We start from the raw sequence: 19,073 nt of genomic DNA, 5'->3' as shown, positions 1-19,073 counted from the left end.
ATTCTCATAATTTTCAATACAAACAGTCATTGTTCACCATTGTCGTTAAGGACACAATGACATCACGTCATTTGGAACCGGGGCACAATAACCAATAACCACTTTTTTGCCACAGGCAGCAATATGAGTAGGACAAATGTGCGGTTATTACATATGCAAACCCAATGTTTTCATAACAAATATGTGATAAATAGTTTTATCTTGTAAAAAAAAAAAGTGCACTGTATATACGTTTCCACTAAGCCATACGTAGTACAAGTGACATAAACTTCAACGTGTTGAAGGCGGTCACTACGAAGTAGAAGTAGAAGTAAAGTAATAGTAGGATGAGCTCCAGAATACTATTGATATTGGCTGTTTGATTTTGTTTCTTCTTGTCATACTAGTTTTCAGCAGTCACATCAAACAGATATACCAATTTGCGAAAATATTTATTCTTCTTTTAGGTGTAATGAGATACAAATTTTCAGGAAATCATATGCTCCTTTTTTGGTGTATATATTTTAATTTTTGTTCAAGGATAAGCAAGTTGAGAAATGCTGAACATCTAATGAACCAAATCAAAACATATTCTAAAAGCAGACCAAAATCTGTTGCTATACAGGAAAAAGATGACACCATATTCGATGCATCTGAATCTGAAAGTGATGAAGGTAAGGCCAAACTAGTTTACCTTTGTGTGTCTAACCCAAGTAAGAAACTTTATCGTTGGTTCTCTTAAGGTTATCTTAGTATGAATGAAAGAAATGTTTGATATGTGTTAATGAGAAAGCTAACCAAGGACCTTAAAAACCTAAAGACATCTGAAGGTCAATATACAGTCCTCAACAATAAAATTTAAAAAAATGTATACATGTTATACATGAGTGCAGGTTTTTCTTGCTGTGTTGGACCCATTGGTGGCCTTGGGCTGTTTTCTGCTCTTTGGTCGGGTTGTTGTCTCTTTGACACATTCCCCGTTTCCATTCTCAATTTTACAATATGTCCTGCAGTAATTTCCCTGAGTAATAGTTGTGAAAATGTAAGTTTTTCTCATTTTCTTTTTGTGTCATATTTGGTTTGATTACCAATGAGACAACTATCCACCAGGGCTCAAATAAAAAATAAAAGCAATTATAAGTCACCATATGGCCTTCAACAATGAGGAAAAACCCATACCATATAGTCAGCTATATATGGCCCCAACATGAAAAATGTGAAACAATTCAAGCGAGAAAACTTACAGCCTAATTAATACGTAACAAAATAAGAAAAAAACAAATGACACATGAACCAACCACAACCACTGATTTATAGGCTCTTGAATTGGGACTGGCACATAAAGAATGTGACGGGTTAAACATGTTTGTGGGCGCTCTACCTTCCCCTGACCTGGGACAGTGATGTTGCAGCGCAATATAAGATCAAATTGTAAAGATCAGTTGCAAATGGCTTAACTCAATAGATTGGTACAAAGCATAAAAAACATCTAACTTAAAAACAATAGACACAAAGCACATATAAGAGTACTTGCAGATAATGGAAGCTAGTTCAGAATCAACTAATAAATAAATCATGTTTTACCAGACTAAAGTATCTATTAGAACACATCCAACGGATTTAGTGTAAAGATGTCATAAACAGTCTGAGAAAAGCATGACCTTGTGCTATGTCAAAATAATAGTAAAGAGTATCGACAGGGTGTAATATTTTCCCCTTAAAGCAGATGGAAAATTTGAATTGAAAATTCACCACACCTCTCTCACAATTGAATGCTTGTCCCTTTTAAGTATAAAATCAATGTTCTTGTTTGTAAGGATCATTGTATTGCATATGCAACACCATCAGATTGCTTGTATTTTTCAATTTTGATGGATTGTGACATTATCTTAAATTTAAACAGATTGCAATGATGATGTAGAGATTCAAAGAATTAATCAGCCTAGAAGGTAAGTTTAAGAGCTTCTGTGCGTACTGGTGAGTCCCAATGGTCTCAAAAAATATATTTGATGGAAAGTAAACATTAAAGATGCATTAGCTGTCAATTACATGTTCACTGATTCCACTCAATTTCTCATATTTGATTTATATTGTAAAACGAATATCCAAAATACAAAAAGTCCAAAGGAAACAATTAACAATGCATGTACTCGTTATAATGTATCAACATATATACATATTTAAGACTAGATGCCATCCAAATAACCCTCCATGTTTGACATCATTTCAATGCTCACAACAAATGCTTCAGGAATAAGTTTCAAGTATGCTTAAAAGCATGAAATCAAAGGAATCTTAACAGAAACAGCCAAAAACATTTAAGGTAAACTTTGCCTGAGGGAGGTGAAAAACTTTCAACAGAATATAGAACAAGGAAATGACTGTTTTGTAGAAACCACTGATATTAAAGCTTGCTTTTTAAAGAATTAACACAGAATTGTTGCCAGTGTCACCGGATATATTTATCCATTTTGTTCATTATAAAGCATTTCATATTATTTGTGTTTTCAGTGTTGTATGTTTCCCATTCATATCATATTCATATTTCATATTCTTGATTCTTGACGATTGACGAAAATAGTTTTGCGCTGCGTATTTTGAAATAAACTATAGCTTTGTACGCTATGTTTTGCTTTGCGTACCGAATATTTAAATTAGTACAATAGAAAGGTAAAGCGATTCTTTATTATTATTTAAATGATATATATTTATATTCAAATAGCATGAGTTATGCATGAGCTCAAAGCGCGGCAATACTAACCATATATATATTAATACAATTTCACTTTTCGAGTTAGTCACTGGTCATTATTACAATCGGGGAGGCGGCAGACTAAAGTCACCGCTGCAGGTACTTGTAAATTTATTTATCCTTTTAGCTATGTTTAAAATGTTTCAATTAAAGTAAAGTTACTTTAGTATTTCATATATAGAATTCAGTATGGCTTGAAAGCCGCATTTTGGTATGTAAGTTAAAGTCAGAATAAAGCTCCGTTGCATGCAAATATTTCAGTCATATATATTGTTCATATTTATTGGAACATAATTGTAAACTTGGTTTACAATTTGTTTACTTGCAGATTATATAATAAAGTATATATAAATTGGACGACTCATTTAATGCAGAAATGGCCCACACGCATTACCACGACAAGTTTATGGGTTTATGGTGACTTATTCCTTATCCCAAGTCGATGTATTATTGGTGTCCCATTTTTCCTGCGACACCAGTTGTATGTAAAGCAAATAAATTATCAGTTTATTCTGACAAAATTTTCAAGTTTTATAAGTATAATCTAGATGTCTCAGGAGACTACAACTTCTTGTTTGATATCCATCTCTATGTGTTAGTCTAGTACAGAAATAAAGTACTCATCCTGAAGTAAACAATCATCCTTAAAAGATAAAGAATCCATCATCCCTTTTGTTTTTATAATTGCAGAGTAATTGTGCCTAGATGAGATTCTAATATTGTTATTGTGTTTACAGACGATCTCCACTAATTGGCGGAAGCATAATGAGACCAGTAAAAACAGCACAATGTAATCGAAGAAATTTGGTAAGCTCTTATAATGTTATTTTAAAATTTTTGCTTTCTATTGGAGTTTTTGTCATTTCGGGATACTTGTTTCTACATGCTTAAGAAAATGTATTGAAAAAATTTACACCTTTGTATTTTGAAGTGAAAATCTGTGTAGATCAATGAAAACACACAATGTTATAGATCTTATTCATTCTGGAAATAATCAAGTTATTCATAAGTTTCTTTATAAAAAACACCACACATTACAATGAGTATACTGTAGAAAAAGAAAACCACATACAATAAATGCAAAATTTAACTTTGTGGTTTTTTAGAAGTCCACAAAGAAAGCTGGACACCAGTCAACTCCATTGAAGAGGAACTCATTAGAAATGCCACAACATGGTGTAAAGAGAACAATGAAAAACAGTGCAAATATAAAGCAAATGGATATATCAAAGGACAAAGGGAAATTGAGTAAAACTCAGAAAGAAAGAAAGAAGACAAAATTTTCCTGGTCCGGAAGTGATGAAAGTATTGAACTTCTGCGCAAGGATGAAGGAATGACATGTATGTTAATGCCCATATTGATATTTGTTCAGATAACTACTTGAAACATAATGTACTTTTTAGGTTTCATGTCTGTCGATGCCACGGTTTGTTTAATTATATCTCCAAAACATTGTATGCAGGGAGAAATATTGTTGATGTACTGCCCATCTGTCTGAAAGCAGATTGAAAGAAACCAACAAAATACATGATTAATTTCAAATTTGACCTAGTCCTTATCTGCTAATTTGTGAAGGTTAAGACATTTTCTTTGAGCAAAACAGTATAGACTTGATCATTTCTTCACATAGGGAAATTTGCTGCACTTTACATTGGAATTGAATGAAACTTGATATTTGTGCTTATCCCCAGCTTGGTATATTTCTCTGATTTCGATTGGCTAATGCCATGTCTTTAAAAAAAACCATAACCCTAGGCATTGATACCTAATTACCCTTGGGAACTTCACACGTGTTTCTATGCTGAAGTCATCCATATGGAAAATTGTAGGAAAAAAAAGTGTTGGAGGATGATTTCTAGACAAAAGGTGTAAAAAGATTGAAAAATTAAATTCTGTAAATTATCTACAATGTCTGTAATTAAATATATAATCCACTCATGATTTTATCCTATTATGCCAATCATTTGCATTCATTTTAGTAAATCCAACACTTCTCTTTAGTTTTTTGTCAGAACGATTTTCTTGGTTTTTTAATGGCAAACTCATGTTTTTTTCTTCCTTAAAATCTTTGTTCTTTGTAACTTACCATAAACAAAAGAAAAAGGAGGGAGTTGCATCAACAACAAATTTAACAGTAATTATAGTCCTTCCTGTTTGTGCACTGTAGATATTATTTTTCAGGGCAGCAAAAAATTTCATTCCTATTACCAAAAATGCATCAAGAATATGTCAGTGAAGTTCCAGACATTTACAAAGGTATAAATGAAAGATTCTTTATATTATTTTGTACTTTGTTCATAATAATACATAAACGCACAAATATTTTGTTGAATATTTATAGTCAATAAAAATAGTCAGAAGCTGTATTTATTAAAAAATGACATTGATAGCTAAACATACAGGTTAAAGGTATTCAGTTTTACTGTGCAAACCTCTTTTTCTATATGCCTAGTATTAATGCTTAACATAGTTTTTGATCATTCTTTCACACTGCATTTATAAAAAAAATTCAATTTTTCACTCCATGTTTACTTTCTTCAGTACTGAAAATGTTATGCATTGGTATGTCCATATATGTGTTGTAGAATTTGTCAACAATAATTTGTTTTAATTTAAATTATAATCTGTTACACAGGAAAAAAAGAAGAGATGAACAGACTGTTGGTTAATGTTAGTGCTGAAGAAATTACTGAAAATCCTGAAACATTTGATGACATTGATGATGATGACAGCGATGAAGAAGAAGAGGATGATGAGAATGAATATACCTATACTTACACCTGGGTGACTGAATCTGCTACTCAAACAGTGCAATCAACTGTACCCAGTTCGAAGAAAACGAGTAAAACAGCAAATTCCATACAACCATATACAGAAAATACCAGTATCACTCATATTGAAGCAAACAGTACTGGCACATCTACTCTGAAAAAAATTGTTGAAAATAATGGGAGATCCAGAACAGGAAAGCTAAAATTACCTGGTTAGTACCTGTATATTTTCTGTTTTTAAGAAGTACCTGTATTTATAGAAGAATAATGTTATGCCTTTTCTCACCTCATTTATTTGAAAACTATCAAGGAAAGAAAAATTTTGCTGAAAAATTCAAAAACTTATTTTTATAGTTTGTTCTTATGTTATAATGTAACACCACTGTCCCTGGTTAGAAGGTGGATTGAGCACTCACAACATGTTTAACCCACCACATTCTTTACACAGACATGATCTGTCCCCAAATTTGTATGTTGAGGCCCCCCCCCCCCCCCACTTGGTTGCTATCAGTCATAAATTTTTGTTTAACTTAAGCTTGAATCTGTCGGTTGGTTTTTTTTCTTTTCAAGTTTTAGTTATCCCAAGAGCCTTTCATGGCTTTCTATACGGTATTAGTTTTACTTATTGTTTTGAGGGCTGTACAGTAACCTGTAGTTGTTAACATATTTGTCTTGTAGTATTTAGTGAATAGTTCTCATCAGCAATCATAACACATCTCCTTATATCTATATACTTATTGATATTAACCCCGTTTTTTACAGATAAACCTTCTCAGCCTACCACAGTGAAGTCAGAATGTGAGTTTATAGAAAAGGACAAAGAAGGCATTTCATTTAATCAAAAATTGAACTCGACAATTCAGAAAAATGCACAAAACATCAAAGAATGTGGCTTTCCTGTAGATTTATCATCAATAAGATTTTCTCAGGGTAGATCAAGTAAGAAATATTTGAACATTTTGTAACATTTTTTTCTATGTCATGCTTTAAGATGATTTCTAAATGAAAAGACTCCCAAAGTTTCTGCAAGAAGAGATCGAAAATAAAACAACAGTTTTGCCTTACATAACCGTCACCACACTTTCCTTTCTCATGTTACAGTGAAATCTGTATAAATGTAACCCTTTTGTGAATAAAGATTTTATTTCGATCAGAAAGATGTTTGTTTAACAGTTAAATTATTTAAGACTATTCGCTTTATCATTTGATGCAAGAACTCAGATAGGGTTTTGGTTCCTAAAAGGTTAATAGGTAAGAAAAGGTTTCATTGTAGATGAACTATTTTCACAGATATCTCCTTATGCTTAAACAACAGATGAAGTGTCTTTAATTGTATTTTTTGCACAAACTTGTGAACTTCAAGCCAGGAAGGTCCCCAAGCTTAAAATTGTGAAAGAGCAGCCATAATTTTGAATGAAATTACTTTATTTCTATGGAGATGGAAAATTCAAAAATTTTCAGTAAAAGAAATCAACACTGCAGCAGAGTTTTTGTTCTGATATGAACCTAGCAGTCTGACAGATGATCTTGATGAACAATGTTTAATATTAGAGATCACTTCTGTTATCTGGTTTGACGTATTCACATGCTTTTTGATTCAGAAAACAGAAATCATTTCACTAGTTAGAAAAAAAACTTTATATTGATGTGAACTTAACATAAATTAAATGGATGATGTGGATCTAAATTGACAAATTTAAAATGTTACTCCAGAAAAAAGATATGTATCTTGTATTGTTATATTGAAGGTCAATACAAGGCGATCGTTTACTAAATAAGATTAAGAACATGTATCAGCAAATATTTAAAAGAATTAAAAAAATCAAATATTTTATGCTTTCACAGTTAAATTTCTGAACATGTAACTAGACATTGTATCCTTAATTCAGATTAAAACTTATAGTAATGTAATATAAAAAGATCAAAACACTCACATATACATTAAAATTATTGGTAATTTTAATTAGTGGTAGCCATCTAAATTTGTGTACTCTAAGTATGTTTATACAGTGTAGAAAACTATGTATTCTACCCAAGCTGAGTATTTAACTCAATCTACTTACTTCTACTTAATATATAAGATTCTGTCTCTTTGAGTGGAATTGACTTCACCTATCTTATGTATATATAAAGGAATAATAGTATATGTCTTATAAACAAAACAAATTGAAGCTACACAATTCAGTTGATTTTACAGAAATTATTGAAAAGACACCAATTCAACAAAGAGAAGAGAGGACACCAACTAAACAGATAACTACACTGCAAGTTTTGGAAGAGTTAAGGTAACAAGTTATATGTCTTTTTAAGATTGAAATCAACCAGAAACACAGAAAAATAATATGTTGATATTGACTGGTTCAGCATTAAAATCCATTCCTTAATTTCATTGATAAAAAAAAATAGTAGTTATTAATTAAGATGGACAGAATGGTTCTGTACTTCTGAAATTATTTTAGATTTTTGTCTTTTTACTTGAGATATATATCTTTTGACTTTGCCTTTTTGGAACTATTTTACAGTCTATAGTATAAGTCTTGTCTTATTTCCTGTTAAACACAAGTATACCAACTGATTTTAAATACCCTGGATTATGATTTGTATACAAATCACATTTGCTCAAGTTCAGTAATTTTAAATTATTTTCTACTTCATGAAATTGATATCTACAAACTGCTATTATTTGTTTCAAAAGTACAAGTTTTTATTCTAATAATTTTAATGAAACTTTTCTTTAGAAAAGAATTTTACAAAAGAATTTAAACAGCTCAGTTTGAAAAGGGAAAAGAGGCTTTAACAATCTGTGATTAGTTAACAAAAGATATATTTTGTATTAAATACATTATTTGATTTGACAATTAAATGATTAAACAAGCATAGACAAGATAGTACATTTCTCCTTGTAAAGGGCACCATCAAGACCTAAAAAGAAAAAGTTTACAGATAAACAACTTAGTTCTACAAAAATGTTTTTGTCTGACCATGCTGCATTTGTAGATATGGTACCAGAATTGTCAACAATAAACAAAGGTATTATAAGAATTATCAATTATGTGTAAAAAAATAGGTTTTTAAAAAAATAAATGTTTCTGTTTTATAATTATAAAAAAAATGACTTAAGAATTTCATTACCTGGTGACTTGGGGCGTATTACATTTGCATGGATTTGGGGATTAACAGACATTACATTTGCGTGAAAACACTATTACATTTGCACGACTTTAACCTATAGATCTACCTATATATTTTCCATGCTAGTAAATACAGCTCACTGTTAAGTCATATTATATATTTTATACTGAGCAAATATCCATTCAATTTGTTGGTGTCATTTAACCCATAAGTATGTTCATGATGGAACCAGAACTCTTAACTATTGCTAAAAGTTGTGTAAAGCGAAACTTAGAACTGATGAATTTCTACCACCTTGGCAGGGACGAAACAGCTTGTAAATGTCATATTTACCTTTAAATTACCTTTTTTAAATCTGCGCAAACATAATGATATTTCTTGCGCACATGTAATGCAAATCCATGGATATGTAATGCACCAGTGACATGTTCATTCTTCACCAAGGAAAGGAAGAAACATATTGACAAGAAATACATCACAAACCGTTGTATTCTCAAAATTTAAAGTCTAGTGAATTTAACTAAACTGTTTGAACTAAGAATAACAAATAAAAAAAGGGATTCTCTCTCGAATCTTCAAACTAGTTTGACATCAATAACATTTTCCGTTGACATCTATAAATATATTATTCAGTATATTTTCTAAACTTTTGATGATAGTACATTTCTTTTGGTATAGGACATCATACAGGCATATAAAGATTTTAAAAGGTTTTTTACTACAAATTGTGCAGTATTTTACTTTAAAAAAAAAAAGAAAATAATGCCTGAAAAATTATTTTAGCAGTGTAAAAATTATATTTCAATTTTAGTTTGTGGTAAATCAGATGACAGTATTGAAATGACAAGAGAAAAGTCACCGTTTATGAAGATGTGTAGAACTGAATCTCCAATTACACCTTTCATTTCACCTAAGGTTAGTATTAGGCTTGTAACCAAAATCAGTGGAAAAGAATATTTCATTTATCTTATCATTTATCAAATATAATTGGTGTGTCCCATTTTGCCTTAAATATACATCTAACCATTACCACCTTCTGTTTTTGTCTTTTTCAAAATTCAAGTGTCAGGACTGAACATTGAATATTTTGCTTGGTAATGAATTCTTAATATTCAGACACATTTTATTTAAATGTGAGTATATGAAAGATGACACTGCAAATGCTTTTATTTTTTAGAAGTTGGAATTTAAGGTTATCTCCCCTTAGTTTAACAAAGTAAATTTGAATAATCAATGCATTATTTGAACAGGTAATATTACTGTTTATAATTGTTTTTCAGACAGATAAGGAGCAAGTGTTCACTAGCACACCAACTAAAGATAAAAATAAAGAAAAAGAATTTCCTCAGGTATTTTTCTGTAAATTTTGGCAATGTTCTTGTTGTTGAAATACTTGTATTTATTACGAGGAACATTTTAAGGACAGAGATGATTTAATTGGAAGGCAATACTATTTATTTTGTGTAGAAAGATGCTTTTGTATTATAAAAACTGACTGCCACGAATTAGCACAAAAGTGGTGTTAAACACCAATCAATAAATCAATTGTATTATAGATAAATAAGATTCATGATTTTGTTATATTACTCTGTTATATCCTATTAAAATGAACCCCAAAAACATCTGGAGGGAAAATTGTTGTTTTTAACTTCCTTCCAGCTAGAGGGAGGGACATTCCAAGTTTCCACATTTGAAAAATGTTCAATTGACCAAATTTAAAATATAAAGTATTTTTGAAGAAGAAAAAATTATTTGGGGCCACCATTTTTCAAAATATGTTTGCGGTTTGGTCCTTACACAGATGATCTTTCCAGCACACCATATTAGAAAATACAGGTTTACCTAAAATGACAATATGGCAGAAAAAAGGAACTATTGCAAAGTTTTGTTTTTATGAGTGCTGCTGATAATACATAATATAAAAACAAGTTTGAATAAACAGTTCAAAATGCAAACAATAAAGTGAACACAATTATTAAATCGGATGTAAATTCAATCCTATAGTTGCTAAAATCCACGTCATTCAGACTCTGGGATAGTTGTCTCATTGGCAATTATACAACATCTTATTTTGATATTTATATATTTTAGTTTGATCTATCATCAGTCCAGTTACCTGTGTTTGATGAAGATGAACTTGAATTCTACGAGTCAAGAGAAGTAAACTCACAAGAGATTGTTTGTGAATCAATTGAGGAGGATGTGGACATCCCAGAACCAGTAGTTCTGGAGAGAAAACCTAATAATGGAAAAGAGGTTCTTATTTCAAGTGAAGAATATTTTCAACATTTTGATACTAATTGTGAATTTTAGTAATATTATAAGAAGATAGAATTGTAAAAAATTTACAATTAATTTTAAGGTATGGTTTGTTTTTTTGATGAGCTTAACCAATCTTTACTCAAAGTTCTATATAGGTAATTTTGAAGGTACATACTGCTTTCGCTTTGTCAATTTACAAAAAAAATTAATAAGAAAAGTTTGCCATCTCCTAATGTTTTCGCTTACAAATTTGAACAATAAGCTTGCATAAGTTAATTAAGTATGGTCTACACATAATAAGAAATTTTAGTTATTCTGAACAGTTCAATTTCTATTTACTATTTTATAAAATCTATCTTACAACATTATCTCCCCTTGGTTATGAACCTTGTTTTTTTTTTTAATTAATGTTATGTTCTGTTTCAGGCATCTGTTCTCAAAGATGGTGAAAATGGTACAGAATCAACAAAAATTTCTCAAAATTCTACTGTCACACATCCAAAAGATCTAAACAACAATGATGGCTCTAAAAACAATTCAGTGAATGATGGAAATATCAGTGTTGTTCCTTTAAATATGTCTTTAGAAGTAAAAACTAAGCCTGTCACATCCAATAAGTCCAAGTCGAAAGATAGAAACAAAGAACAGTGTTGCATTGTAGCTCTAAATATTCCAGTTAAACCTATAAAAATGAGATCAACGTGCAATATAGATTACAAAGAGGTTCTTAGAAATACCCCTGTTGGTAAGTTGAAATAATGGTGAGGTATTTTACTAGTTAATTTTAAGAACTTTTTTGATGTATCAAAAAATTTGGGGCATAAAATCATTATTCACAAATTCCAGTATATAAACTGTTTTAATACTGTAAGTTTACATCCAAAGTTTTATTGAAAAAAAATGACTTACTTTCTTAAAGCAGTATAATTGACTTGACATATTTCATTAGAAAGTCAACGAAGTAAAAAATAATGTTCTATATATAGATTTCAAAGACGATATATCGGATTTCTTTATAATATAATATTTATGCCCCCGCCACAGCAGAGGTTGCATTAAGGGTTATCATTTTCCGTCCGTATGTCCCAAATTTAGTTTCTGTTCTCTAGATTTAGTTTGCCTCAACCAAATGTAATGAAACTTATACACAACGCTTATTACCACAAAACACTGACCAAGTTTGAATTTGAGTTGCATCACTTTTACCATTCTTGAGTTATGTCCCTTTATAATGTTATATGCAAGCGGGGGCATCATCTGTGTCCCATGGACACATTCTCCATTTATTTTTTCATATTTTTATCTTTTCAGATTGTATACAAGCCATGTTATACTGAACTTGACACGTTCCACTTCTGAAATAGTGCAACAAGGGGAGACAATTACTCTTGAATAATTTGTCATAAAATAGAGTTAGGTTAAAAGTTATTCGTGTAGGGATAAAATGTTTTATTGTTGATTTTGTGCCTTTTTTATAAGGATCACACATTTGATGTAGCAGTGATTTTGATAAATGTTTTAATTGTTATATAAACAATGTTTTAGGTTACAGTGATGCTAATTTTTACAAGAAAAGTGCTAAATTATAATGTATTCATGTAAATAGATGTTATTGTTAATTTCAATTGTATATTTAAAAGAATTTCAGATTTGTGATAAAATTGTATAAAAGTCAATCTAATGTTAAATGAAAAACAAATATGAAAAATTCTAAACAATGTTGCTATTGCTTAAAGATGAAATGTAAAAAAGACTTTGTTATTATCCTGTGATAAAATTTGTCAAATATTATAATTTGCATTTCCATAAGAATGATAATTCAGGGATAAATATTTTCATGAGATACACAATACAACAATTTTTTGACTACCAGTTTATGTTAATATTTTAGTAAAATATAATATGTTATGTTCTTAGAAAACTGTGATAAAAAAGAATCTGTGATTGAATAGAATTAGAAATATTTGCCATTCTGTGATTAGCTTTGGTGCAACAATGATCTCATTTCATATAATAAATATCATTTATATATTCTTTTATCTTTCTTTGATGGCAGGTTGAGTTTGCAGCACAATGCAAATTAATCTGTAGTATATATGAATGGAGATTTGGGATATATGTCAATTGAACAGCAACCTAATGTCAAAATTAACCAAAAGATATCTTGAGGGCAACATACAATCTTCAAGAATAGACTGGTGTCCATACACTGTCAAGCTCTATTATGTTCGTAGTGTATAATAGTATATATATAAAAGTTGTCAAAACATTAAACAGAAGAAAAGAACTGCCATCAACAACAAATACTCCAAATAACAAAAACATTAAGATATAAGACGACCAATAACAACGTTTCTGACTTGGACAGGCACATGAATATGTGGTGAGGTTAAACTTGTTTTTATCTCTCCTTCCCCGAATGATCAAGTGAGCTTTTCTCAACACTTGTCATCGTCATTGTTCTTTGTCTGTTGACTTTTACAAAAATCTCTGAAACAACTGCTGCCAATCAGAACCAAACTTAACCATAATCATCATCGGGTATTTAGCTTAACAACTGTGTCCGATGATCCCACCTACCAAGGAACATGGCTATAAATAAAACATGGGGGTAACACGCAAGTTTTGTCTTTTACCTTGAAAAAAGTATAAATAGAGAAAATCTAACCATGACAAAAATGATGAGAATGCTAAGATCTACCTACTGTCTATTTACATCAAAACTTTCAGGACTTTTCATAGAAGTTGTTGCCCTTAAATGGAAAATTTTACCAATTTTGTTCATTTTTGCCTGATATCTTGATAAATAGAAATTTAAAATAATAATAACAAAAGTGCACACCGGAAATGTCTCGCCTACTATACTGACCATTGATTTTATGTTGATAGTCCTACATATAAAGTTTTACAAGTATCACATTAACATTTATGATGTCAAGGTCAGACAAACCAAGGGGGAAATACATTTACACCTTTAATACAATCATTCCATACACAGAATATAGATGACCTATTGCTTATAGTACAAAAGAAACAGACCAAACCATGGAAATTCTATATTGACCAATGAATCATGAAAATGAGGTGAAGGTCAGATGATACCTGCCAGACAGACATATACACCTTACAATCATTCCATACACCAAATATAGTTGACCTATTGCTTACAGTTTAAGAAAAACAGACCAAAACACAAAAACTTAACATAAGTAATGAACCATGAAAATGAGGTCAAGGTCAAATAAAACCTGCCAGACTGACATGTACATCGTAAAATATTTCCATACACCAAATATAGTTGACCTACTGCATACAGTATTAGAAAAACAGACCAAAACACAAAAACAACATTGAGCAATGAACTGTGAAAATGAGGTCAAGGTCAAATAAAACCTGTCCGACTGACATGTACATCATAAAATATTTCCATACACCAAATATAGTTGACCTACTGCATACAGTTTTAGAAAAACAGACCAAAACACAAAAACTTAACATTGAGCAATGAACCGTGAAAATGAGGTCAAGGTCAAATAAAACCTGCCAGACTGACATGTACATAATAAAATATTTCCATACACCAAATATAGTAGACCTACTGCATACAGTGTTAGAAAAACAGACCAAAATACAAAAAATTAACATTGAGCAATGAACTGTGAAAATGAGGTCAAGTTCAAAATAAAACCTACCAGACTGACATGTACATCGTAAAATATTTCCATACACCAAATATAGTTGACCTATTGCATACAGTATTAGAGAAAACAGACCAAAACACAAAACTAAACTATTACCACTGAGCCAGGGAATTGAGGTCAAGGTCAGATGACACCTGCCAGTTGGACATGTACACCTTACAATCATTACATACACCAAATATAGTAGACCTATTGCTTAATAGTATCTGAGATATGGACGACCACGAAAACTTACCCTTGTTCACTGATCCATGAAATGAGGTCGAGGTCAAGTGAAAGCTGTCTGACAGACATAAGGACCTTGCAAGGTACGCACATACCAAACATAGTTATCCTATTACTCATAATAAGAGAGAAATTAACATTACAAAAAATCTTAACTTTTTTTTCAAGTAGTCGCTGAACCATGAAAATGAAGTCAAGGACAATGGAAATATGACAGACGGAAACTTCATATCATAAGGCATCTATATATAAAGTATGAAGCATCCAGGTCTTCTACCTTCTGAAATATTAAGCTTTTAAGAAGTTAGCTAACGCCGCTGCAGCCGCCGGATCACTATCCCTATGTCAAGCTTTCTGCGACAAAAGTCACAGGCTCGACAAAAATTATCAACAAGACAAGATTTACAAATAATGCAACCTGATTGATATTGTCAGTCGACCCCTTATTGGAGTTGTTGCCTTTAAATGAAGAATTTTACCAGTTGTTCGTGTTTTTGCATATTTATTTGAAAAGTACAATAGAAAGATAGAAACTTTATACAGCAGAAATAATCTGAAAGATAAAATCTACAAATAAGTAAAAACAGTGGAAATCATCAGTTGACTCCTCCATAGAGTTATTTCCCTTAAATAATGATTTTTATAATTTTTTCATTATTGCCCATTAGTTTGAAAACTATAACAGATAGAGAGAAATTTTGTATTGCAAACATGATCCACAATACAAGATCTACAAATAAGTTTGAATTATCCAAATCATTAGTCAACTCATTATAGGAGCTATTGCTCTTAAATGACGATGTTTATTAATTTTTAGAGGTTTTTGCCTATCATCTTGAAAACTACAATAGATACATTAAAACCTTAAGAGCTAAATTGGTTAAAATGGCCAGATCTACTCTATTTCAAATAATTGAACATGGGGGAAATTGTCAGTCAACTCTTTATATGAGTTATTGCCCTTTAATGATGTGTTTTTCCCAACTTAAGTTACTTTTAATTTTTGGGGGAACTTTGGTGGATACAGAAAAACTGTAAACAGCAAAAATTACCAGCAAGACAAGATCTAATATTAGGTGAACATAGCAATTATCAGTTGACTCCTTTAAGATATCAGACTCAGTTGACGATTTCACCCTTTTTTGTATTTTGGGAAAAAAGTAGTAGATAGAATCTATAAGCAGTAAAAACGATCAAGACATGTTCAACATAAAAAAGATCTTAGTCAGGAATTATATTCCAGTCTACAATGTTTGAGAGTAGCCTTAGTTGACGATGCACATAGATCCAGGGGATCGCCACTGAATGTCACTAGTGTTTTAGATCTCAACCCTCCCCTAGGCTGAGTTTATAATATCTATCAGTGGACTAACAAAGCATTAATAAAAGAACATACAATAAAAAGACAGTTTAAGAAAAGCATTTAACTAAATAAAAAGATCCATTCTGTCCCCTTTGAGTACTATGCTGGCTTTTAGAGTAGAATGGGATTTTTCTGGTAACGGACACAATCTCAAAAATATGTATTGTTACTACAGTGAACTCATCATCCATTGTTCCATATCTTCTCCAAGTTTGTAAGTTCTTAATATTAGTTAAGGTATCAAGTTAGAATACAGAATTACTTACCTACTTAAAACGTGGTATGGAGTTACTTTTAGAAAAGTTAAATTTATGGCAGACAAGGGCCTCAACAAAAACTGAGTTTCATCTCATTTGAATCATATCTCTTTCAAAGAGAAATGATTCAATTGAGATGAAACTCAGTTTTTGTTGAGGCCCTTGTCTGCCATAAATCTAACATGAATTTTACAGAACACTTTGATTTGGTATCATTGCTAACTAGACTTCATGAAACAAATGTCCTTTTTTATTTTACATGAAAGAGCTTTTGCTCTGAGCTGACTTCAACCACTTTTGATTTTAATATTTTTACAATTTTAGGTTGTATCTGTTAAAAGCTGTCTCATCATTACATCTTATGATATATTTATCATGCTTTCTTTCCATCACTTTGGTTGGAAGGCAATAAACATTTTTCATCAGTAGGATACAGTTGAATCATAGATTTAACTTGTTTCCATGTGTACATTTTCAAAAATGTATTGTTGTATCCACTCCCAGAAAAGGCTGCTATTTCTGTAAATAAGATTCTATAAATTTGTATTTTACACCTAATTCCTGAAGTCATTTGGTTTTTATTTTTTTATGTGAGAACTTTTGATGAGAACATATATCATCACTTGTGTGATTAAATTCACAGAACCTTGAAATGCTAGACACCATTATGATTAGACCAGAGACATTAACCATTCTTGTGGGATACCTTATCACCAGATACTTAAAGTCTTTCATCAACAGATTTTAACAGTAGTGAAATAATGAATGACACTTGAGGAGCAAGAACTGCTGCATGTCCTTCCAGAGCACTTGAGTTAACCCACGGTTTTGATGTTGCTCTATCTTTAGTTCAGTGGACTTAATTTTTTTCTTTTGGCTGTAGTATTGTCTGTCTTTCTTTGACGTATGCATTTGTATTGCCCTCCCCTTGGTACTAGAATGTATTCCATTTTATAATATTTTCAGATCTAATAAGTCACAAAAACAGGCTATAAGACATCGGAGTAATCTCCCATGACCCCAATTAATCACCAATACATGATTTCTGACCCCAATATCTCACAAAAAACAGATTGTCAGACGTCAGAGCATTTTTCCATGACCCCAGCCGTTGAAGTCACAAACACAGGTTGTCTCAGTGATGTCAGAGCAATCTCTCATGGCCCCAACAGTCACCAAAACAGGTTGCAAGACATCAGAGCAATCTCCCATAACCCCAATAAGTCACGAACACAGGTTGTCTGACGTCAGAGCAATCTCACATGACCCCAACAAGTCAACGGCAAACCAGATTGGCGTACATCAGTGCAATCTCCCATGAAACCAACAAACTCGCCAAGTCCAATAAAAAATTTACCGTCAGGACAATGTTCACCAATATTCATGTAATAACCCATAAATTGATAATATTAGGTCCCAGATGTAATTAATATACGTTACGTTTCAAGTCAATTATTTAGTCTTTCGCTTAGATCTAAATTCCTGCAGTCCAGTAGGTTTCAGCAATTTCTGATTTTGACCCTATGTGTGAAATCAGCAGTTAAATTGTTCTTGCAATATTATTTAAACTATTGAATATTCAAGTTCTACAAGATTTCATCAAATTGGGGATTTCGAGCACGTCAGTGAAACCTGGACCAGTTTAATATTTTTTTCACAGCTAAGCTCGAATTGCAATAAAAAAGTAATTTTGGTGATACAATTGTTGATATGACAAAATTTGAAGATCACAATGACCTTTATAAGTCTACTAAGTTTTTACGGTATAAAATGTGTCATGATTGTGATTTGCAAAAAACATGATTATATTGTTTTATTAGGCCGATCTTGTTTTTTTAATGACCACCAGTTTCTTCACAAAAGACCAACTTCCTTGGTATTGCTAAGATAAGATAGTTTAATGCAAACAAGTTTGATTAATCATTGAAATATTCTTACCAACCATTTACAGTTCGGTGACATATAGAGGTAGGGCCAATTTCTCTGGAATTCAAAACCAGGGATATTTTCAAAAACTCTTTGAATCGTTACATTAATTCGAAGTATCACAGCCCAAAGTGTGTACTTTAAGGTTCTAACAATATTATGGCTTATTTCTCTTCTTCCAAGTAAGGAACCGAACTCATACATGAATGTGTATGGTCCCGCGAAAATTTTGCGCAGTGTCGGGCAACACAGCTAGTCTTCTCAAAGCTATTTACATTTAAAAAAATCCATTCTCCAATTTACAATTAAAACTATATCAGGCTGTGCTGTCTACTACCTTTCAGAGACTGCTTTCAGAGCAGCTCTGAATCCCTCTATTGTGTGGGCCGAGGTGACTTTAGATGCATGGAAGTTGATTCCAATCCCTGATGGTCTTTGGGAAGAATGACTGTCCATAGGAGTCAGTTTTTGTTCTCTCTTGATAAAAGCGGCCTCTACTTCTGGTCCGGCTGTCGTTGGGGATTAGATATTGTTGTCTGTTTATATCTTAGCCCATGCTGGATCTTAAATAACATACATAGTCTGTTGCTTTTCCTACGTTCTTCCAGAATTTCCCACTGTAGTTTGTTTTACAATGTTCGGTCTGTGTAGTTGTTTTTGACAAATCTTGCTGCTCTTTTTTGTACTTGTTCTAACGATTTGAT

The 19,073-nt window shown here is 31.5% G+C and overlaps 1 protein-coding gene across 1 annotated transcript; it reads left to right on the top strand.

Annotated features, from left to right (window-relative positions):
* Positions 1-506: 506 nt before the first annotated feature.
* LOC127737658 (probable serine/threonine-protein kinase kinX) lies at positions 507-12,928 on the top strand. The gene is made up of 14 exons (XM_052248519.1): positions 507-653; positions 1,883-1,928; positions 3,469-3,538; positions 3,838-4,072; positions 4,914-4,988; positions 5,368-5,715; positions 6,266-6,442; positions 7,701-7,788; positions 8,412-8,533; positions 9,447-9,550; positions 9,916-9,984; positions 10,727-10,891; positions 11,324-11,642; positions 12,209-12,928. The coding sequence occupies exons 1-14, from the start codon at positions 551-553 to the stop codon at positions 12,232-12,234; spliced, it is 1,947 nt and encodes a 648-aa protein (XP_052104479.1). The 5' UTR covers positions 507-550; the 3' UTR covers positions 12,235-12,928.
* Positions 12,929-19,073: the final 6,145 nt, after the last annotated feature.

The sequence above is a fragment of the Mytilus californianus genome, unplaced genomic scaffold, assembly GCF_021869535.1.
Source record: "Mytilus californianus isolate M0D057914Y unplaced genomic scaffold, xbMytCali1.0.p SCAF_4, whole genome shotgun sequence".
Lineage (NCBI taxonomy): Eukaryota > Metazoa > Mollusca > Bivalvia > Mytilida > Mytilidae > Mytilus > Mytilus californianus.
The sequence above is the reverse complement of the archived record's forward strand: the minus strand, read 5'-3'. Positions and strand labels throughout refer to the sequence as shown.

What these genes read in the sequence shown, in the direction of transcription:
- LOC127737658 (XM_052248519.1), top strand. Translation starts at nt 551, where the DNA reads ATGAACCAAATCAAAACATATTCTAAAAGCAGACCAAAATCTGTTGCT. An exon ending in AGGAAAGCTAAAATTACCTG is followed by an intron (nt 5,716 to 6,265) that starts GTTAGTACCTGT and finishes CGTTTTTTACAG; the next exon opens with ATAAACCTTCTCAGCCTACC. An exon ending in CACCTTTCATTTCACCTAAG is followed by an intron (nt 9,551 to 9,915) that starts GTTAGTATTAGG and finishes ATTGTTTTTCAG; the next exon opens with ACAGATAAGGAGCAAGTGTT.